At 38.6% G+C, this 23,468-nt stretch overlaps 1 protein-coding gene across 12 annotated transcripts in view; it reads right to left on the bottom strand.

Annotated features, from left to right (window-relative positions):
* RUFY2 (RUN and FYVE domain containing 2) overlaps window positions 1–16,899 on the bottom strand; it is a 46,934-nt gene extending 30,035 nt beyond the window's left edge. For 6 of the 12 annotated variants that reach the window (XR_009559235.1, XM_060285881.1, XM_030862396.2 and 3 more), the window contains exons 1-7: window positions 16,306–16,615; window positions 14,669–14,842; window positions 10,695–10,812; window positions 5,548–5,649; window positions 3,726–3,849; window positions 3,471–3,532; window positions 2,348–2,413 (exon numbers count right to left, since the gene is read on the bottom strand). Coding sequence is in view for 11 of the 12 variants with exons in the window: in XM_060285881.1 (XP_060141864.1) it covers window positions 2,348–2,413; window positions 3,471–3,532; window positions 3,726–3,849; window positions 5,548–5,649; window positions 10,695–10,812; window positions 14,669–14,842; window positions 16,306–16,411 (752 nt within the window). In the remaining variant the exon portion in view is untranslated. The other 6 variants (XM_030862394.2, XM_060285883.1, XM_060285884.2 and 3 more) reach the window with 6 other exon arrangements.
* Between the last annotated feature and the right edge of the window lie 6,569 nt (window positions 16,900–23,468).

Genomic DNA, 23,468 nt, shown 5'->3' with positions numbered 1-23,468 from the left:
CGTCTTTCAAGGATAGAGTCAAAAGTCAGGTTACAGTATATGAACAAATTTGTTCTGTGTATTTTTACTTAAATCGATCAAGATTGGACATTATTGTACGTTTTACTGAGTCATTTTTCAAGGCCTGCTTGATTCTACCATCTCAAACTTTCTCTAATAAAATGAAATATGCTGTATACGTTGCAGTAAAATCTATAATAGATTCAACAAATTTTACACTAGCCTCAGAAATAAGTAATGGCATATTAGTTTAACTGATGAAACAAGAAAAATGTTTTTCTACTCATATTAAATCATTTTTAAAATACAATCATTCTTAGGTAAACAACTTGAATTTTTCACAAACAGCACAAGGGTATCCTGATGGTGATATGTAATAAGTACAGGACTAGGAGATGGAAGACCAAGTTTATAGTCCCTGCTTTTCTACTTTGTAATTGTGTCACCTTCAAAGTTGTAAAACCTTTCTGAGCTTCAGTTTCCTTATCTATAAAATCAGACAATGATATGTGCCCTACTTTTATGTGAGAATCAGTAAGATAATAATCAAAAAGCACTTTTAAAAACAATAAACCCTCAACAGTTTTTTTCTTTAAGTGAAGGATAATAAGTGAGTTCTATTTTTTCTATTTTCTATACTTTTGAAATATTCTAAATGTACAAGAACTACTTTCTAAAGAGACAAACAATAAAAAAATTAATACATAAAATATACAAAAGTAAGGTACCAATATTGCTGTAAGTGAATAATACACATAATTGAAAAGGGAATGAGAAAGCTCTTCTGAACTGAATGAAATAAACTCTAAAGATAAACAGTTGAGTAAGAATAGTAAAGTACAGACTAGTGTAAAAAGTATGCTACCCTATGTATCTCTGGAGGCATACACAAGAACCTAGTGTATTAATTACTCCCAAAGAGGGAAACCAGATGGTTGGAGATCAGGGAAGAGGGAAATTTTTCATTTTATGTTCCTTCTGAAGTTCGAACCATGTGAATATATTACCTATTCCCAAATAGTGAGTAAAAATTTAAAAGTAAATAAATAAGCAGTACAAGGTTGCATTCAGATATACAATCTCAGAAATACAAATTACAAAATACATATATATATGCATATATTTCCTATATCAATTATTAAAACTCCATGATGAAAAAAGAAAAGACACTGATATAAGATCTTTCTTCTCTCTCCAACTTCAGAGAGAAAGCAAGAGTTACAACTTATTAGTTTCTTTTTCTAAAATGGGAAAATGTTTAACTGTATTTTCAGATTGTAATGCATGTTTATTGAGTGAAACTCAGAAAATACATAAAAGTATAAAGAAATTTAACAATTATTCATAATATCACCCAGAGATAGCCATTTTTGAATTATTCATCTTAGTTAATGAGAACAGTCTGTTTCTAACAATGTAGTAAATATTATTCACTATACCTGTGCTATCTGGTATGGCAGCCATAAGCCACATGTGGCTTCTCTGAATTGAAATGTGCTGTAAGTGTAAAATGCACATTGAATTTTGAAAACAGTACAACAAAATATATAAAATATCTCATATTTCATGTTTCTTTTTTATTTTTTTAATGTGGTTACTAGATATTTTAAATTACCTTTGTGACTCACATTATATTTCTACTAGACAGAACTATACTACACTATTTTACACACAAGATCTCAGAAATTCTACCCTGATAGAGTATTCACTAACAGCTTCAATGACCAGGTGACATTGGAAGGAGAAAACTTCCACCATGGAAGATGACAGTCACACTGACACGTGAGTCCTTTGAAGTAGGAAAAATGAATTTTTTTTTTTTTTTGCGGTGTGTGGGTCTCTCACTGTTGTGGCCTCTCCCACTGCGGAGCACAGGCTCCGGACGCACAGGCTCAGCGGCCATGGCTCACGGGCCCAGCCGCTCCGCGGCATGTGGGATCTTCCCAGACCGGGGCACGAACCTGTGTCCCCTGCATCGGCAGGCGGACTCTCAACCACTGCGCCACCAGGGAAGCCCAGAAAAATGAATTTTTGAACCACCAAAATGATATAAACTTTCACCCTATCTAGCCTTTTTTTCTCAAGGGTAGAGGAATAAGTCTGAAATTCTATTTTTAAATGTCTCTGAAGATTCTATTTAAAAATATGACTCTCATTTTCTGCTGAAAATCAGTTATTTCCAATAATTCTCTGTATTCTCAATTTCCATTCACTCTCTATCCCCTCAACCCCTTTTCAAAGATGCTTAGAAAAAAGGAATAGGGTTAAGATGACCTGAAGGGGGAAAAAAAAAAACCTAAGACAACATCCAAAATGTACTAAGTATCCATGTGTCCATAATACTTACTTCAGTTGTCTATTTAATTCTTCAACATAATTCTTCTGGTCTAATATGGCAGCAATTTGAACATTCCTAGAGGAGGGGAAAAAGCAGCTTTGTGCTAACTGGAAAGGTATTTACTGGGTGACCAAAAAAAAAAACCCCCACAAAAGATCTAAATTATCTAAAATTGTGTTAAACCATAATGGTAAAACAACGTTATCTTGCCTTTAAAATAAAATTCAAGAATCTTTATAATCATATAGCAGCAAGCTGTGTACTAAATAACTACAACTTTTGTTAAATAAATTACTTGCTAATATTAAACAATACCATTAGTATGTTTTTAAATACTTTTGCATTTATTTATTTTATTTATTTATTTATTTATTTTTGCGGTACGCGGGCCTCTCACTGTTGTGGCCTCTCCCGCTGCGGAGCACAGGCTCTGGACGCGCAGGCTCAGCGGCATGGCTCACGGGCGCAGCCGCTCCGCGGCATGTGGGATCTTCCCGGACCGGGGCACGAACCCGTGTCCCCTGCATCGGCAGGCGGACTCTCAACCACTGTGCCACCAGGGAAGTCCCATTTATTTTTTTAAGAAATATATTTGACATATAACATTGTGTAAATTTAAGGTGTACAATATGTTAATATGATACATTTAATATTGTGAAATGATTACCGTTATGTCTTAAAATAAACCAGCATTTGTAAGCGTATGAATAATAAGCTTTCATTTCTTTTTATCACAGAAACAGAGCTGACCATTAAAATGGGTCTCCGGGGAATTCCCTGGCAGTCCAGTGGTTAGGACTCCATGCTCTCAGTAACAAGGGCCCAGGTTCGATCCCTGGTCGGGGAACTAAAATCCCATAAGCCGTGCAGCACAACCAAAAAATAAAGAAAGAAAAAAGAAAATGGGTCTCTGAACTACTGGTATGACCAAAAGTCATACTTCAGATTAAAACCTCCTTCTAAGTGATTTTTGCTTTGTAAACCTAGTAAATGGAAGTGAAAACAAAACAAAGCAGGAACTACACAGAAAAAAAGGAAATAAAAACCACATTGCAAATAGATGGACCTCATACTGATTTGTAAAGAGCTACATATAAAATACAACATGTGAAATAACTTATGAAAATCATACCTTTCTTTATTTCCAATATCTTCTTCGTTCTTTAAATACATGGAAAAATCAATCACTCCAACCTAAAGTAAATAAAGTTATTCTTATTTAGAGGGTGGAAATTCTAGAAGTACCTTTAACATACAACTGACTTTCATCCCTAATTGTTTTCTAGTGTTTAACAGCACTGTTTACAACTTAGAGTAATACCTGGATCAAAGAGGAACAGTACAAACTGAAAACACTCTGCATTTGGCACTAGTCATTCTCACTTACTTGTGAGTCTAAATCCTCTCCCTTTACACACAGATTAGCGTCTATCACATTCAGGCCAACCAGCAGCCCAACAATTACTGCTCCTTCTTCTTCCATCATTAGTGCATGATACTCATAGAATTCACTGTGAAAATTAAAATAATAAAAATCTTACATTACAAATTTATTTTGAAAACTAAATTTTAAAATCTCAATACCTTATTACAAGAATGGAACCAATATAAATTAGGTAACTTGAAATTAGCCTTTCTATATGCAAATAACTTAAAATTTTTGAGATTTAAATGTCCATAAAGAAAACGTAAAAGAAACGGACTGAAGGAGATAAAAGAGGAAAAGGAATTTTGAGAGAGAGAAAAGAGAAGCAAACAGAGATTTAAAAAAAAAAAGGGAGCAGCATTGAGCCCTGGAATGTTTGTGACTCTCGAAAGATACAGTGACTGCTGCTGATCTGATTACGATACTTTTTAGTACAGTTGAATTTTCATCCCAGGACTTATTAAGACGCTTAGGATAAAGACTAATGTGGGGAAACGAACATAAGAAACATTTCAAGTCCATTTTCTAGTCAATGCATTTGGTATATCTATTGCAAGTGCTCTTAATAGATAAGCATTAAAGATATTTATGGATATCTAGATCCCAAAAAATGTTCAAACAAGGGACTTGTGAAAGAAATAGGACAGCCTAAAAACTAAGACTTGACAACTAATACTCAGAAAACTATTTATCACTGTCTCATGCCTTCCTCAAGAAGTCCCATGTATATTACTTAATCACCTTAATTAACCTTCAGAATATCGTTGAGAAATTGAAGGCGTTTAAAGCATGGTCATTCTCATTTAACAAATGGGAAAACCAAGATGTACAACTGGAGTCACAAGTAAAATAAAAAACGACCAGGTACTTCCCTGGTGGTCCAGTGGTAAAGAATCCACCTTCCAGTGCAGGGGATGAGGGTTTGATCCCTGGTTGGGGAACTAAGATCCCACGTGCCGAGGGGCAACTAAGCCCACAAGCCACAACTACTAAGCCCATGTGCCTCAACTAGAGAGCCCACGTGCTGCAAACTACACAGCCCACGCGCTCTGGAGCCTGCACACCACAACTACAGAGCCCACGTGCCATAACTACAGAGAGAAAACCCACACGCCACAACTAGAAAGAAGCCCGCACGCTGCAATGAATAGCCTTAGCACCGCAATAAAAAAGATCCTTCATTCCACAACGAAGACCCGATGGAGCCAAAAATAAAAATAAATTTAAAAGAAGAAAACATTAAAAAAAAAAAGACCAGATTCTCCAAAATATCACAGAGGCACTCTAAGAGAACAAGGGCGAAGAGAGGGGCTGCCATGGGCCCACTCCCTTTGAGAACTGATATCCTTGCTTTGAAAGTCTGTCTTAAACATTTGGCCTTCAATTTAAACTGACAGTTTAAAAAGCGTCCACAATACAATCAAAGCAGTAGTTTGGACATTCAAGATCTAAAGAGAAACCTCCTGAATTAAAGCCCCAAATTCCAATACAAATTTTTATTCATAGAATTAACTAATTTAGGAAAAAATTAAAACTTAGAAATACGACATATAAATTACCACCTTGTCAGCCAATAAAAATCTTACAGTATTCATTTTTTAGGCTAGTTCTTGGTCCATGTTATGTCTCCACTATGCTTCTCTATCTCATTTTGCTCCTCCTTTTATTTTATGCCATCGTAATGTATTTTACATATCCTTTCATACTATATCTTCAACCATTTTTGGGAAACAGGATATAAATGAAATAAAAAATGAAAATGAACATGATTTAATGGTAGTACCTCAAGAGATCCCTTTGAATAATTAAGCAACGCAGGTAGTCAGCCATTTTTTTTTGCATGAGGGCTAATCGAAGCCACGCTCTTGCACGACCCAGGGGGGTCCTGAAAAGCAAAACCCAACAGTCAGAAAAGAGCCCCAGCCCAAAGATTATAGACTACATCTTCTATCTTTGTTGAAGTACACATTAATAAAGAAAAAAGCAATTTATCATGGTTTTATGTTAGTTTCTAGAGTTTCAAGCTGACTTAGTTTCAAGTCAGCTCTTTGAGCATGCAAACCAATCCCTGGGAGCTTTTTAAGTCTCTAAGATAAATCTACACCTACAGGACATCTAGGTACCATTTTATGTCTTGGAAAAAATGACTCTCTAAATAGTGAGGATAATTCCACAAGAAATATTTTATCAGAATAGGCTTAGCCCTCTAAATATGATTATGCAAAATGCATCAATAAAGGCAATATAATGCTCTCAAAAAATAACTGATATTATATCTGAATTTTAAAAATCATGACAAAGCTAAGAAGGTATCTAGATGCTAATTAATTAGAAAGAATCACTGCTTGCTATTTTTCAAATGTTTCTTTTATCCAGTTGTCGTTTAAAACATTAAATCTCCTCTTTAACGTGGAGGACTGATGGGAACAGAACTTTTAAAACAACAAATTTGTCTGAAAGGCTGTGGACCAGGCCATTTTTGCTGGCTATAAGCAGTGTCTCTGGGACAGAGGGAGCACACAGCTCTTCTTAAAACTGAAGGTATCCTGCAAACTTACCAAATACGTTGATTAGTTCTAGTAGTTTTCTGGTGGTATCTTTAGGATTTTCTATGTATAGTATCATGTCATCAGCAAACAGTGACAGTTTTACTTCTTCTTTTCCATTTGTATTCCTTTTATATCTTTTCCTTCTCTGATTGCTGTGGCTAGGACTTCCAATACTACATTGAATAATAGTGGTGAGAGTGGACATCCTTGTCTTGTTACTGATCTTAGAGGAAATGCTTTCAGCTTTTCACCACTGAGAATGATGTTTACTGTGGGTTTGTCATATATGGTTTTTATTATGTTGAGGTAGGTTCCCTCTATGCCCACTTTCTGGAGAGTTTTTATCATAAATGGGTGTTGAATTCTGTCAGAAGCTTTTTCTGCATCTATTGAGATGATCTTATGGTTAACAACGAAAGGTCAGAAAGAGAAATTAAGAAAACAATAAGAGAATAAAATACCTAGGAATAAACCTACCTAAGGAGGCAAAAGACCTGTACTCAGAAAACTATAAAACACTGATGAAAGAAAACAAAGATAACATAAACAGATGGAGAGATATACCATTCTGCTAGATTGGAAGAATCAATATTGTGAAAATGACTATACCACCCAAAGCAATCTACAGGTTCAATGCAATCCCTATCAAATTACCAATGGCATTTTTCACAGAACTAGAACAAAAAATTTTACAATTTGTATGGAAACACAAAAGACCCCAAACAGCCAAAGCAATCTTGAGAAAGAAAAATGGAGCTGGAGGAATCAAGCTCCCTGACTTCAGACTATACTATGAAGCTACAGTAATCAAGACAGTATGGTACTGGCACAAAAACAGAAATATAGATCAATGGAATAGGATAGAAAGCCCAGAGATAAACCCACGCACATATGGTCACCTTATCTTTGACAAAGGAGGGAAGAATGTACATTGGAGAAAGGACAGCCTCTTCAATAAGTGGTGCTGGTAAAAACGGATAGATACATGTAAAAGAATGAAATTGGAACACACCATACGCAAAAATAAACTCAAAATGGATTAAAGAACTAAATGTAAGGCCAGAAACTATTAAACTCTTAGAGGAAAACATAGGCAGAACACTCTGTGACATACATCACAGCAAGATCCTTTTTGACCCACCTCCTAGAGTAAGGGAAATAAAAACAAAAATAAACAAATGGGACCTAATGCAACTTAAAAGCTTTTAGACAGCAAAGGAAACCATAAACAAGACGAAAAGACAACCCTCAGAATGGGGGAAAATATTTGCAAACAAAGTAACTGACAAAGGATTAATCTCCAAAATATACAAGCAGCTCACGCAGCTCAATATCACAAAAAACAAACAACCCAATCCAAAAATGGGCAGGAGACCTAACTAGACATTTCTCCAAAGAAGATATACAGATGGCCAGCAAATACATGAAAAGATGCTCAAACATCACTGATCAGGAGAGAAATGCAAATCAGAACCATAATGAGGTACTACCTCACACAGGTCAGAAATGGTCATCATCAAAAAATCTACAAACAATAAATGCTGAAGAGGGTGTGGAGAAAAGGGAACCCTCTTGCACTGTTGGTGGGAATGTAAATTGCTACAGCCACTATGGAGAACAGTATGAAGGTTCCTTAAAAAACTAAAAATAGAACTACCATACGACCCAGCAATCCCACTATTGGGCATATACCCTGAGAAAACCAGAATTCAAAGAGTCATGTACCACAGTGTTCACTGCAGCACTATTTACAACAGCCAGGACATGGAAGCAACCTAAATGTCCATCGACAGATGAATGGATAAAGAGGATGTGGCACATATAGACAATGGAATATTACTCAGCCATAAAAAGGAACGAAATTGAGTTTTTGTAGTGAGGTGGATGGACATAGAATTTGTCATACAGAGTGAAGTAAGTCAGAAAGAGAAAAACAAACACTGAATGCTAATGCATGTATATGGAATTTTAAATACCAGTATGGATGAACCTAGTGGCAGGGCAGGAATAAAGATGCAGATGTAGAGAACAGACTTGAGGGCACGGAGGGGAAGGGGAAGCTGGGACAAAGTGAGAGAGTACCACTGACATATATACACTCCCAAATGTAAAATGGATGGCTAGTGGGAAGTTGCTGCATAGCACAGGGAGATCAGCTGGATGCTTTGTGATCACCAAGAGTGGTGGGATAGGGAGGAGGGTAGGAGGGAAGCTCAAGAGGGAGGGGATATGTGGATATATGTATACATATAGCTGATTCACTTTGTTGTACAGCAGACACTAACACAACATTGTAAAGCATTTATACTCTAATAAAGATGTAAAAAAAAAACTGACGGCGTTTGTGCTCAAGATGAAAACTAATTCTACCTAGGCAAGAGATGTGATGTGTACAAAGCAAAAAACAACACAGTAACTCCTTGTGGCAAACTGAACAAAACCAGCCATCTAGGGAAAGGTAACCTGTGCTCATGGTAACAGTGGCATGGTTTGCACCAAATTCTGAAGCAACCTTCCTGCTAAGGTCATAGGACACAAAATCGGTGTGATGCTATACCCCTCAAGGATTTAAACTTATTGAAAAGTAAATAAATAAAAGTGTGGATTTGTTCTCTTGCTAAAAAAAATTTAATCTCGTATCTCTCTTATCCAAATTCTTATCATTTAGTAAAAATAAAACCAAGTTTTACAGAACATGTATGACTTTTTTAAAGAGAAATACATCATTCACACTTTTATGTTTTCTTATGCAGAGAACATTTTAGCAGGTAATGTGGGAGGAAACTTAATCTTCACTTCAAACAGCTAACAACTTTCTTATGGCTTAGCATTTTATTTTATTTATTGTTTGGCTTTTTAAAAACAATATGAACATGTATCTTCATATTAAAATGAAGCCAAATCTTATATTTCTCTTTTTGAGAGTTAAATTCCCCTTTTCCTCTCTTTGTTAAAAATTGCTACACCTTATATACCATTGTAAGAAATATGAAGTGTGAACATCACTTGCTATTTAATTCTAAAAACTGGGTTTAAATCCTGGCTCTGCCACTTGTTAACTGTAACTTCTTTGATCTTTACTTTTCACATCTATACAATTATCATGATAATAATCTCTACCCTAAGGTTGATTTAAGCGCTAAATGAGATAAGTCATGTAAAACAATTATCCTGTTACCCTGATACAGTACTCAATGAATAGCTATTTACTTTTATCACTCAATTAAGTACAACTTGCAAATTTGGATGTTGTGATAACAGAAAACACTACCATATTCCCTATAACATACAAAACCCTAAATTGTAAAGCTAAGAGAAAGCAAACTGGTAATCTGACAAAAAATGGTAAGTATAAAAAAAAAAGTTATCTCATTCACAAGAATTAAGATAAACTAAAGTAAGCTCTTCTATCTTAATCACACCCTGAAGAACATAAAACCTTAGCCTTAACAGCAAAACACCTGCAAAAAATTTTCAACACTCATGAGTCACTAGCTAGAACATTCAGCTTTTAGGACATTTCATATACAGTTTTTCCTCAGTATTTGTGGGGGATTGGTTCCAGGACCCCCTCAGATACCAAAATCCATGGATACTCAAGCCCCTTATATAAAATGGCATAGTATTTTGCATATAACCTATGCGCATCCTCCCATATACTTTAAATCATCTCTAGATTACTTATAATACCTAAAATAAAGTAAATACTATGTAAATAGTTGCCAGGGTGTGGCAAATACAAGTTTTGCTTTTTGAAACCTTCTGAAAAAAAATTTTTTGAATATGTTTGATCCAAAGTTGGTTGTATCTGCAGATGCAAAACCCACAGATATCGAGGGCCAGCTGCACCTTCATCTAGTCAAACAGGCAGATGACAATATAGATCCCAATTTTAAGAATAAAAAAAAGTAATTTGCACAAGTCCTGTGGTACAAAAATGGCTTATCAGAGAACTCAAATCTCCTGAGCCTTTGCCCTGGATTTAGCTTAAATCAGTCTTCAAATAGTACAACTGCCTACTACTGCAAACCAGCTTAATACTCAGGAAACGGAAATGCATAATTGATACATCCTATCTTAAAAGAACTTGCCTATTTCCTGCAATACAATGCAGAATTTAAGTAAGTGATATAAGAGTGACTATAATGATAGCAGTATAAAAGAAACAGCACTTAATTCTTATTGAAGGGGCTAAGAAAAATTTCATAAAGGAAATGAAATTTGAGCTGAGCCATAAAGAATAAACAGAATTTTATTAGAAGAGAATGCAAGAAGGTTACATAAGGCTGCGAGAAGATAATAAACTAGACTGTGAGGTACTTTTAAGGAATAGTAAATATACTTCTACGGTGAAGGAGGAACAAGTAATAAGATTACTTACTTAAGACCAGGTAAATCCCGGACACTAGCTCCTATTTCCTCTGCTTCTGGGTACAGCTTCTCCACCAGTTCCAAAGGGCCCCATATAGTTTTGTTATAACTCAAAAATGATTTTCTTACTTTAAAAAGAAAATATAATGCATGTAACTTCAACTTACAAAACTGTAGTAACCTCATGTTAAATACTTAGTTTCAACATTTCTAACTTAACATACGATTATTCACAGACCTTTCCTCTCTTATCACTACACAGCCCTGTTGATCAGAAGCCTGTTGATTCTGATATTCTCCCTATCAGAAATATGCACCTTGGTCATTTTTCCATATCAGAAATATGCAAGTAGGTAATTAAAGTAGAAGAACAACTAGGCTCATTCTTTTTTTTTTAACTTTCTTTTTTTAATAGATATTTATTTTATTTTGCGCAGGCTTCTCGATAGCTGTGGCGCACAGGCTCAGTAGTTGCAGTGCATGGGCTCTGTAGTTGGTGGCGTGAGGGCTCCAGAGCACACGGGCTCTCTAGTTGTGGTGTGCAGGCTCAGCAGTTGCAGTGTATGGGCTTAGTTTCCCTGCAGCACGTGGGATCTTAGCTCCCCGACCATGGATTGAACCGGCGTCCCCTGCATTGCAAGACCAATTCTTAACCACTGGACTACCAGGGAAGTCCCATAGGCTCATTCTTTACCAGTACAAAAATAAGACTGGTGGCCCTAGCAGGCTGATCTTTACCAGTTTATTCAATAAACCAAGGACAAATAGTTATTTTATTTCTAAACACAAAAAATTGTGACTTTACTTTTTCTTTTATTTGAATGTGAGATTCGGGTAATATAAAACCATGAAATCACTATGTTTCCTTCTAATACTGACCAGATCTCCTGTAGATCCAGTGTGCCTATCATATGCACCACCCAAAAGCCAGCAAGATAGGCAATTTTCCCTGGGGGAGAAAAATCAATCAGCACAAAGTAGCTTTATAATGGTTGATCAAGATAGGCATTTGACTGTTAGGATATGCCTCATGATATTTTGGGAAGTAAAGGAAAATATATTCAGAAAAGAGTCTAAAACGTAACTATCGTGGCCATCATTTGGCAATTCCATTTCAGCAGTCTGGGGGAAAATAAAGACCTATGTCACTGCTATTTTTTTTTTAAATAAAAAGGAAGTTTTTCAAAAAGCAAATTAAAACTCAAGGCCTGAGATAAGACTGTTGACTTCCTGATGTATTAAAAGAAGTATTCAGAGACTGAGAATATCAAGAGTAGGCAAAAATGTGGGGAAACAAACACATTCACTGTTGTTTGATTAATCAGTGAAGGCTTTACAGACATCAGTTGCCTATATTCTTTGACCCAATAATTCTACTCCTAAGAATCCTAAAGAAATCTTAGCACGTGTGTACAAACATATATATCCAAAGATGTCCTTACAGCATAATTTTAATGATAAAAAACTGGAAACACCTAAGTGTACATTAAGAGGAAAGTAGTTAAATAAGTCATGGTACACATATACTATGAAATATTTTACAGCCATTAAAAATGTGATAAAGACTCTATGTAAATGGCAAAATCTCCAAACCATACCATTAAGTTTTTCTTTTTTTTAAATAGGGAAAAAAAGAAAGTCACAGAATAATACAGCATGATTTTATTTAGAGTAAAAGAAAAAATCACCTGTAATTCAATTTAAAAAAGAAAGAAAGAAAAACAGAAAAGAGCTGGAAGAGTGACAAAGATTCCTTTAGAGAGATGAATGGAAGAGAATGAAGGGAAATTATGTTTTTGCTCCATGTGCTTCTATGTTGTTTGATTCATGTACAAAAAGAACATATTTCACTATTATATATAATTTTTAAAATTATTTTAACTCTAATGAAAGAAAAAGTGGAATCTGAAGAAACAAAAACAACAAAACCAAACTCATAGATACACGTTCCAGATTGGTGGTTGCCAGGGTTGGAGGGTGGGAATAGATGAAATGGGTAAAGATGGTCAAAAGGTACAAACTTCTAGTTATAAAAGAAGTCCTGGGGACGTAATGTACATAATGACTACAGTTACTGTATTGTAGATTGTATTGTATATCTGAAAGCTGCTAAGAGTAAATCTTAAAAGTTCTCATCACAAGAAAAAAAATCTTATAACTATGTGTGGTAATGGATGTTAACTGGGTTTATTGTGGTGATCATTTCACAATATATAAAAATACTGAATCGTGTTGTACCCATTAAACTAATACGTTATATGTCAATTATATCTCAATAAATATAAACAAATTTTAATTTAAAAATGAATACATTAATAACATCACATATAGGGTTTCTCAAATTTCGATGCCAAGGCTCCTTCTCAGTTTAAAGTACATTTTATTAAAACCATGTTTAGGTAAATCTCCTCTTTTGCTTTTCACATTTACCCCTACTCTCATGTGCCATAGTCAGAAACTCCCCCTAAGTGTGCATCAGCAGATGAATGGATAAAGAAGATGTGGTATATATACACAATGGAATATTAGCCATAAAAAAGAATGGAATAATACCATTTGCAGCAACACGGATGGACCTAGAAATCATCATAATAAGTGAAGTAGTCAGTCAGAGAAAGACAAGTATCATATGATATCACTTTTATGTGGAATCTAAGAAAATTATACAAATGAACTTACTTACAAAAGGGAAAGAGACTCAGAGACATAGAAAACAAATTTATGGTTACCAAAGGGGAAAGGAGGGGGGGATAAATTAGGAGTTTGGGATTAAAATATACACAGTACTATACATAAAATAGATAAGCAATAAGGACCTACTGTATAGCACAGGGAACTATACTCAATATCTTGTAATAACCTATAATGGAAAAGAATCTAAAGAAGAATATAGATATATAAAATATACATATATAATATATATATAAAACTGAATCACTTTGCTGTACACCTGAAACTAACACAATATTGTAAATCAACTATATTTCAATTAAAATTTTTTTTAAAAAAGAACTTTCCAACTTACCCAGGCTTCTGGTATACCAACATAAAAGCAAGCTTCTCTTCTTTTTTAATAGTCACCTTAGTACACATCTCTTACATAGCCCTCTACACAGCTCTGATCATATGAACCAGAGATCAAAATAGTTACTATAAGTAAAAGAACAGTAATATAATACAAACACATAAAAATAATTCAATGTGAAATGTATAGATGAATACAACATCCAGTTATCATCATTTTCAGGGAGCACTCACATTTCTACAATAACCCAGTCCAGAAGACAATTTTTCTAGATATGTTTCCATGCACTAAGGAGGTTCATATTTCAACAATCAACTATTTTAATGTATTTATTCAAGAGAGCTCAAACTAGTAATTATAGTTCATACCAGAATCACCAAGCTTAAGATTTTCTATATAACTCTATAGTTGTCCTAGAAAATGGAAATCAGCTCAGAGTATGTTGAAAACATTTTTAAATCAAATACACTTTTTACAGGGACTTCCCTGGTTGTCTAGTGGTTAAGAATCCACCTTCCAATGCAGGGGACGTGGGCTCAATCCCTGGTCAGGGAGCTAAGATCCCACGTGCCACAGGGCAACTAAGCCGGCGTGCCGCGACTACTGAGCCTGAGTGTTCTGGAGCCCGCGCGCCGCAACTAGAGAAGCCTATGTGCCGCAACAAAGAGCTGGCATGCTGCAACTAAGACCCGATGCAGCCAAATAAATAAATAATTTGTTTTTTTTAAAACAAAAGAGTATACAAATACATTTTTACAAAACAGTAACAACTAAGGATTTTCTGAAGACCACCCATTAGAAAACATAAAGTAGTAGGGTATTTTCTCCTAAAACCAACCCACCCAGTATTTTTAAAGTAACAGTAATTATGGCCTCAAAAAAAATCACATTTTCAAGGATATTTAAGATGGGAGGGGGGAGGTTCTATAGTTGGTTTTTTAAAAAAAATCTCACAATACCTTTAAGACCATGTTTCAGACAATGCTCCATAACAACGAAGAACTGCTGCAAGGGGGGATAATCAGAATCCAAAGTGCGGCCAAAGCTTAGAGCAGATTCAATGAGTCCTTTAATACTGAGTTTAGCCATGTTTAACAAGTTTGCTCTCTCTACAGCTGTAGGGTCTTTTGTAGCTGAAAGCACAAGAAAGGAGTCCAACATCACTTGCAACAACTGACATTGTAAACTATACAAACCCTTTCCTTCCCCTGTAAAACCAACAGTGGTTTGTTTTTCCTTGGTGGACAAGTAAGTCTTCCTAACATACACCCCTAGTTAACTTCTTTTTATGTCTCTCATGCATACCATAGAACAATGCTCACTCCAGCCAAAGTTTATGAATTATTCTCAAGATCCTGCAAATTGGCTATTCTAGGGTATTTATTTTACTTTTGTGGCACCTCTTCAGGGAGAATGAGTTTTTTTAAATCTTTCTCTGGAGATAAGAGTAACAGACAACATGTTTAAGGGTTCATGCAAAGGCAGACAGCAGGAACCATCACAGATGAATCCAAAAGCAAAAAAATGTTCAGAATAAACTGGCAATACAATAAAAGGTAGTTAAAATTCTAAGATTCCAATTTCACCCATAACAAACATGACAGGTAAGTAAAATAGGGGGCCACAAGAGAAGCCATTCAACTGTCACTCATTTTAACCCTCTTTCTATCTTGTCTCTTTTCATTGCAATTGTAGTTCTGTATTGCAGGACTCCTTTATTTTCCCAGAGGAAATAAAAGCAGGGTCCAGTTTCACCTTAAGGTTTCCTGACCTTCCACACAGCTGATCCAGTTGAATATCAAGGTAATCGATGCATTTTTTTAAAACTGATTTTACCTGATACTTTCAATTCACAAAAATTTTTCTTTCCCACAAATTTTATTCTCAGTTTCCTTATAAATTCAGATGCTTCCCCATACTCTCATCACTGTTGTGACTGGCAGAAATATTTTCAGCAAACACAGATGCCAAAATGAAGTGTAAAAAAATAAAGCACTTAGTATACTGTCTCATAATCCCTGACAAATTTACTAGTCCAAGTAAACCAAATGTCCGTTTTTCCTTCACTGGATAAAAAGTCCAGGGTTCCCAATGATCTAGTATTTTACTTCTGACCACAGATAGCCAGGCGTGAAGCGTGACACTGAATCCTAAGCAACTTAAAATGCAAACAGTCACAACTGCTACGACCAAGCTAGCTGGTGGAGAATCTCCACACAAGACATCATTGCTTCAAATATGCATCGTGGTATGACTCCCTCTTTTTTCGGGGACGAAACCAGTCGATGTTTCATAATCTGCAGCAATTCTCATTTTTCTTAACAGTGCCCATCACAATCCGTAATGTACGATGCCACAACCAGACAAAGGACGCCTTTATAACTGCTCGAAGGTAGGTCCTGGTGGGCGCCGGCAGCTCCCGAGTAGAGGAGCGTTTGCACCCCAGCCGCGCCCCGCCCGAGCTGCGGCCCCCACACGCGCCCAAAGGCCGGTTCCCGCATCTTGCCTGTAGAACCCCTTCCCTGCCTCCCTGCCTGCCAGCCAGCAAGGCTGCCCAAGGGCTCGGGGCGCCCCAACACCCTCACGGAATGCTCACCCGGGGTCCTGCGCGGCATCGCTGCCCCTCTCCCGCCCACTGCGTCTGGAACCCAAGCCCAAACCTGAGACGCTTCCCTCCGCCACCCCCAAACCTGAAAAGTCATCGCCCGTCCCCGACTATTTCCCCCGACCCGGGAGCTGCACCCCGGCCGGCCCTGTCCTCGCTCTCTGTAAGCCGACGGACCACCAAACCTCTGCCATTAGGCCCCTGAACGGGGAAGGGGGCGAGGGGGAACGAGGGGCGGCCGCGCGTTGCCATGGCGACCGCGGGCGCCCCTGCGTCCCCGGCTGCCTCCGCCCAGGCCCAAACCCGGCTTCGGACCCCAGTCCCGACCCCGAGGCCTCCATGACCACACCACCAATCCTCCTGGCCCGGCCGAGCCCTCGGCCCAGCACGGAGGGCCGGGCGTCCGCTCTCGGCCTGCTCCGCTTACCCATGGCGGCGGCGGCGACGCGGTCTCGGGCGGGGACTCCCTGGGCCCCGCCAGCAGCTCCCTTCAGGCGAGCGGCGGCCGCCACGGCGTCTGCGACCAGGCCCGCTGCGGCCCACAGCGCTCCCGGCGGCGGGAGGACGGCCGGGCGGTCCCGCGGCGCCCGAGTGGGGCGGGGGGCCGCGGAGCCTGAAGCCGGCAGCGGAGAAATCCACCCTCTCTGAGCCACTTCGGATCCAGCCGGAGCGGAAGGAGAAGGAAAAGGAGCGTGAGGAGGACCTGGCGTTGAGAGGAGGACCTGGCGTTGAGGAGGACCTCACGTTGAGGAGGACCTCGCGTTGAGGAGCAGGGGGGCGGACCCTGGTCTCTCCCCCTGGGGGCCTCGCCGGAGCGCTAGGGCTGCATTTCCAAGGGGATGCGAGTCACGTGCAAACGTTTTCATCTCCTGGGTCCGGCTGGGTTTAATCGAACACACCTGACCGCTTCCCTTCTTCACCAACTAACTCGCAGGGGACCACCAGTGAATCCACTGGTTTATAAAAAGCAACGAGGAATGGTCTCAGTAATCGAGGGAAAGGCGCAGAGATAAAGCCAGTGTTTTCTCATTTCAGGGAGTAAACACTCTCGTGGTCAGATGACACTAGGTTTAAGTTATATCAATTTGGGGAAACTGAGCTATTACCTAGTTAGATCGGCAATTGTTTTTTGTTTTTTTTTTTAAGAATATATTTTTAAAATTTATTTATTTTATTTTTGGCTGTGTTGGGTCTTCGTTGCTGCACGCGGGCTTTCTCTAGTTGCGGCGAGCGGGGGCTACTCTTCGTTGTGGTGCACGGGCTTCTTATTGCAGTGGCTTCTCTTGTTGCGGAGCACGAGCTCTAGGCATGTGGGCTTCAGTAGTTGTGGCGCGTGGGCTTCAGTAGTTGTGGCGTGCGGGCTCTAGAGTGCAGGCTCAGTAGTTGTGGCTCGCTCACGCTTAGTTGCTCCGCGGCATGTGGGATCTTCCCAGACCAGGGCTTGAACCTGTGTCCCCTGCATTGGCAGGCGGATTCTTGACCACTGCGCCACCAGGGAAGCCCAGCAATTATTAAAACAGTGTCCGAGTTAGAAATAGACTGATATTTCGAGGAAATGGAGCGATGTTTATCTCTTCATCACATTGGTCAGCATACAGTTCTATTATGTTTCTTTACTTCTTTTGGTTTTTAATTTTCTTTATTGTGAGATAATCATACATGGATATAAATTTATAAAGCATATATACATTTAAAGAATCATAAAGTGAACAGCTGGGAAAACACCACCAGATCAAGAGAGCATAGAACAGGAGAGTCATCTTCCCTGGGGGAAAGGCCTTTAGCCACAATCCCCCTAGAAGTATTAATAAATACGATTCTGACTTCTATGACAATTGTTTCCTTGCTTTTCTGCATGTTACTACCACGTAAGTATGTGCCCCTAATCAATATAGTTTATTTTTGCCTGTTTACAAACTTTTCACAAGTGGAATAACATTACGAACATTACTTGTTTCTTTTGTTCAACATCGTCCATATCCATGAGGAGTTTCCAGGTTAGGGTGTTTTCAGGTTTACATACTTCCTGGTCCCTATATGCAGGAGAGCCTCTAGGGCATGTAAATAAGAATACAATTACTAGAAATCAGGTATGCCTTTCTTTAAATTTACTAGATAATGCCAAACTGTTTTCAAAATTTCTCATAATTTACACTCCTATCAGCAGTGTTGTTTTTCTGTTGCTGTGTTCATTCTAATGCTTAGAATTTTGAGGATTTTTTCATTTTTGCGTCTTGTGGGTAGGTGATTGCATGGTAGGTTTGTTTTTTATTTATCTCATTACTGATGACATTGAGCACTTTACCTATGTTTACTATTTGGAATTTCACTTTTGCAAAGAAATGGTGCCTGTTTTTCTATTGACTTACCTTTTTCTTATTGGCTTGTGCAAGTTACTTAATATTCTACATACTAATTTGATGTCAGTTATGTGTTGCCACTATCTTCTGGCTAATTTTTTTTCTCTCCTTATGGCAACCGTTGATTAAATATAAGTTCTTAATTTTCTTGTAGTGAATTTATAGTTTTTGCCTTAGTGTCTTAAGAAATCCTCCTTATTCCAAGGTCATGAAGATACTCTCTTTTAAGAATTACATAGTTTTGGAACTTCCCTGGTGGTCCAGTGGTAAAGAATCCGCCTTCCAATGCAGGGGACGCAGGTTCGATCCCCGGTTGGGAAACTAAGATCCCACATGCCGCGGGGCAACTAAGCCCATGCGCCACAACTACTGAGCTTGCACGCCTCAACTAGAGAGCCTGCGTGCCACAAACTACAGAGCCCATGTGCTCTGGAGCCCACACACCCTGGAGCCTGCATGCCACAACAAGAGAAGAGAAAACCCGCACACAACTAGGGAGAAGCCCACGCGACTAAACAAGCGCCACAACAAGAGATCCCACATGCCACAACGAGGACCCGATGCAGCCAAATAAATAAATATTTAAAAAAAAAAGAATTACATAGTTTTGCCTTTAATATTTAGGCCTGTTAGTGCACCCAGAATTAATTTCAGTGATGATGTGAGATAGGGTCAAATTTCATTTCCTCAACTATCCCATCACCCTTTCACCGTTCATCTTCCATGCCCATGAGCGTGGAAGTGAAGGTCAATGAGCATGTATGTGAAGGTCAGTTCCTAGGCCAAAACCTCATTTGATCTTCAGAACCACCCCATGAGGAATAAATTATTTACCTCTTTTACAGATGAAACTAACCTCAAAGATTAAATAACTTGCCCAAAGTCACAGTACTATTAACGAACAGAGCCAGAATCTGAACCAGTACAAAACTAGCCTCCATTTTCATAATGTCAAAATACATCTGTGGTTTTTACAGTGTTTGAAGGAGCCTAAAACTGATGACAAGTCTAACCCCTTCCACCATCTTGCTGTTAAACATTGAAATGACTGAATTGTTCATTTTTCTCTTCTCCAAATGATGAGCAAAAAGGGAGGGATTTGTGTTCCAAGTGCGTTTAGAAAAGCAAATAATGTTAAGTATATATTTATTTATTTTATAAAACCATGAGAACAAAGGAAAAGAGCTTTATTTTCTGGATTGCTTTCCCTGCAGTGACTTTATAGGTAACATGTAGGAAAGAAATTTAGTTCAGTAACAGACCAGCTTTATTTAAAGCAAAAAATATTTCTTCCTTTGAGGAAGATGTTCTTAAACTCCAAAATACATATTTGCTGGATACTCTAGCCACCTTGTATTGAACAGAATTGGAATTAGGGTGTATGTTTAAAACCTATTACACTTAATAGGTTTAAACTAGAATATGAATCTGTTCTGAGCTCTTGATGTACTAAAACTAAGAATCTAGGTTTTTAAACGTACAGATATAATCATGTAACAAAATACTGTTTTTTAAAAACTCATCACATACTGAAATATAGGGATGAAATTGAATGATGTCTAAAATTTGCTTTAAAACATGTCAGCAAGGAAAAAAAGGTTGAAAACAATTGCTGCAAAATCTAACTGTTGAATATGGGTGATGGGTATATAGAAGTTCATTATACTACTTTTGTGTGTGTTTTTAAAGGTTTTATAATAATGTTCTAAAGCTCATCATGAAAAGAAAGCTAGTTAAAGCCTTAAAAATAATTTTTATGTAAAAATCTTTCATAATAAGCCAAAGCAGTATCTATACAAGAGCCGAGAGTCAGGAAAGGCAGACTTCACCCCCTGGGTCCATCTTGGTTCATACTTTCCAGGATCATGAGTCCCAATCAGCCGAGAGTCAGTGGTGACTTGAGTGAGGTTGGATGGGCCTATCCTCTTAGCTACAAGCAGTCTTTTTAATGAGCAAGGCTGTCCACTGAATCTACATAGACCAGCTGGTCAAATCATGCCCCAAGGTTTCCAGCTGGCCTGAGATGTGATTTGCTTACACTAACCATTGTAATGCTTTTTTTTCTTTTTGGCTGCACTGTGCGGCTTGTGGGATCTTTGTTCCCTGACTAGGGATTGAACCCCAGCCCTTGGCAGTGAAAGCGCGGAGTCCTAACCACTGGACTGCCAGGGAATTCCCAACAATTGTAATGCTTCTAAACATTTGTATAGCACCTGGAAAATGTACACAACACTGAATGGGAAACACATAGTACCTGGGAAAATTGCTGAATTACTAATCAGAACATCTGGGTTCTAGCAATGACTTGCCCAGAGCCATATGCTAACGTGAAATATCTATGCTAGGTACTCTGTAGGGTTTAATTCAATTGAGAGAATATCTATGAAAATTATAAAGCATATTACATATTATTACCGCTGCTAAAAAAGCAATAAGTGGTATAAAGCTACATATAAAGATGGAAGTAATTCTTTCTGGAAGGAAAAAAATCAGAAAAGGCTTTCTGGAGAAGGTAGCATACTAGTCTTTCAGCCTGGGTGAAGTTGCATAAATGGTATTGGAGAAACAGACAAATATAGATAGAGGATACAACAAACAAGAAAAAAGACATGTATAGGGAAGAGCAAAAATAGTATATTAGGGAATTCTCTGGCAGTCCAGTGCTTAGGACTCTGCACTTTCACTGCCATGGGTCCAGGCTGGATCCCTGGTCAGGGAATTAAGATCCCACAAGCTATGCAGTGCGGCCAGAAAAAAAAAAGTACATTAGAACAAATATGCAAAGAAATAATGGAGAATGACCTCCATTACATACCACACATTCCAACCTATTAGTGGGATATGAAAGAATGTTAGTAGGTTGCAACCAGCTTTGTTTTTTTAAATTAATTATTTTTGGCTGCTTTGGATCTTCGTTGCTGCGCACAGGCTTTCTCTAGTTGTGGCGAGCGGGGGCTACTCTTTGTTGTGGCGCGCGAGCTTCTTCATTGCGGTGGCTTCTCTTGCTGCGGAGCACGGGCTCTAGGTGCGCGGGATTCAGTAGTTGTGGCACACGGGCTCTATAGAGCACAGACTCAGTAGTTGTGGCGCACGGGCTCAGCAGTTGTGGCTTGCGGGCTCTAGAACGCAGGCTCAGTAGTTGTGGTGCACGGGCTTAGTTGCTCCGTGGCATGTGGGATCTTCCCGGACCTGGGCTCAAACCCGTGTCCCCTGCACTGGCAGGCAAATTCTTAACCACTGCGCCACCAGGGAAGCCCTGCAACCAGCTTTGCTTTTAATGGAATAGTGGAAAATATTAGGGTATATCACATATAAAAAGGGTAAATATTTTGTTAAAGTACTGTTTAAGGTGCACGCACATACATATGTTCATGCTGAGTCATGATGCAAAATGTGTTTCTTGTTGTGGGTTCTGGCAATTTTTACTCTTAAGCACCAGTCCAGATTATCATACACCAAACTACCAGTAGTTGTAACTAAATGATAAGATTACAAAGAAATTGAATTTTCTAAAATTTGTAGTGTTTGAAATTCTCACTAAAATCATGTACTACTCTATAATTAGAAAAAAAAAATTTAAAGAAAGAAAATTATGCCAAGACTTTTGAACTCAGAAAATGTGAGGTAGATGGTGTCCTTGACAGAAATAGAGATTACAGAGGAAGGCATTAGATGAAGATGGAAATTTACATTTTGTATGTGCTGACTCAGAAGTGCTCACAGAAGACTCTGAAGGCAGGAGCTGGAACACAGATATAACTAGAATCCAGAAGACATGGCGGGGTATACAGATTTGGTAAACAGCTACATAGGTCATGGTTGGAGGCAGTGACTGTCCAAGGAGAGAGAACAGGACCAGACCAAACATAGAGCTCTGGGAAAGACCCGTCTCTAGAGAGTGAGAGACGAGGAAGAAAAGAAAGGAATAAGAGGAGGCAGCAAGAGAGGTAAGGAGGCAGAACTCTGAACTGATTTTCAGGAATGGGGCCACTGGAATGGCTACACTGTCATCACATCCTGGCTTTACACTATAAGGAAGACCTTGTCTAGGCTAATGATGCTTTTGATCTGGACCTGCACAAAGTGACTGCCCAATAACATTAGAGACTGGTAGCCACTGCTGTCTTAGTCCTTGGCGTGGATGTCATACTTAAACTGCACTATTAGCAATTTGATGGCCCAGTCTGGGTTTAACTTACAGCTCACCCCAAGCCTCCAACTCACAGCATCTTATATATAAAAGACGAATCCTTAACTCTTTCAACTAAGTGGCTAGACTCTTGTAAGCAAGACAGAGTCCCAGGGCTTCCCTGGTGGCGCAGTGGTTGAGAGTCCGCCTGCCGATGCAGGGGACATGGGTTCGTGCCCCGGTCCGGGAAGATCCCACATGCTTTGGAGTGGCTGGGCCCGTGAGCCATGGCCGCTGGGCCTGCGCGTCCGGAGCCTGTGCTCTGCAACGGGAGAGGCCACAACAGTGAGAGGCCCGCGTACCGCAAAAAAAAAAAAAAAAAGACAGAATCCCAAATGACAAGAAACATGGAACCCCTCCCAGGGCTCTCCTTCCACAGGGCTTTGCAGGCCATACAAATCTGTAAAGCAACCACTGATTGAACCAAAAGAATTTACATTATTCATCTCACTCCCAGGAATATCTAACCAATATTTAAGCCTTATCTCTGTAAACTTCCTAGTTTTTCCTGTCTAATCCATAGTATCTCCATGATCAACTCCATTCTGTGTGTTCTTCTTAAATCTCTTTATAATGTCAACACTCCTTGGTTTCAGCTTTAGAGC

Source organism: Globicephala melas, chromosome 16, assembly GCF_963455315.2.
Source record: "Globicephala melas chromosome 16, mGloMel1.2, whole genome shotgun sequence".
NCBI lineage: Eukaryota > Metazoa > Chordata > Mammalia > Artiodactyla > Delphinidae > Globicephala > Globicephala melas.
This window is presented reverse-complemented; position numbering and strand designations above follow the sequence as displayed.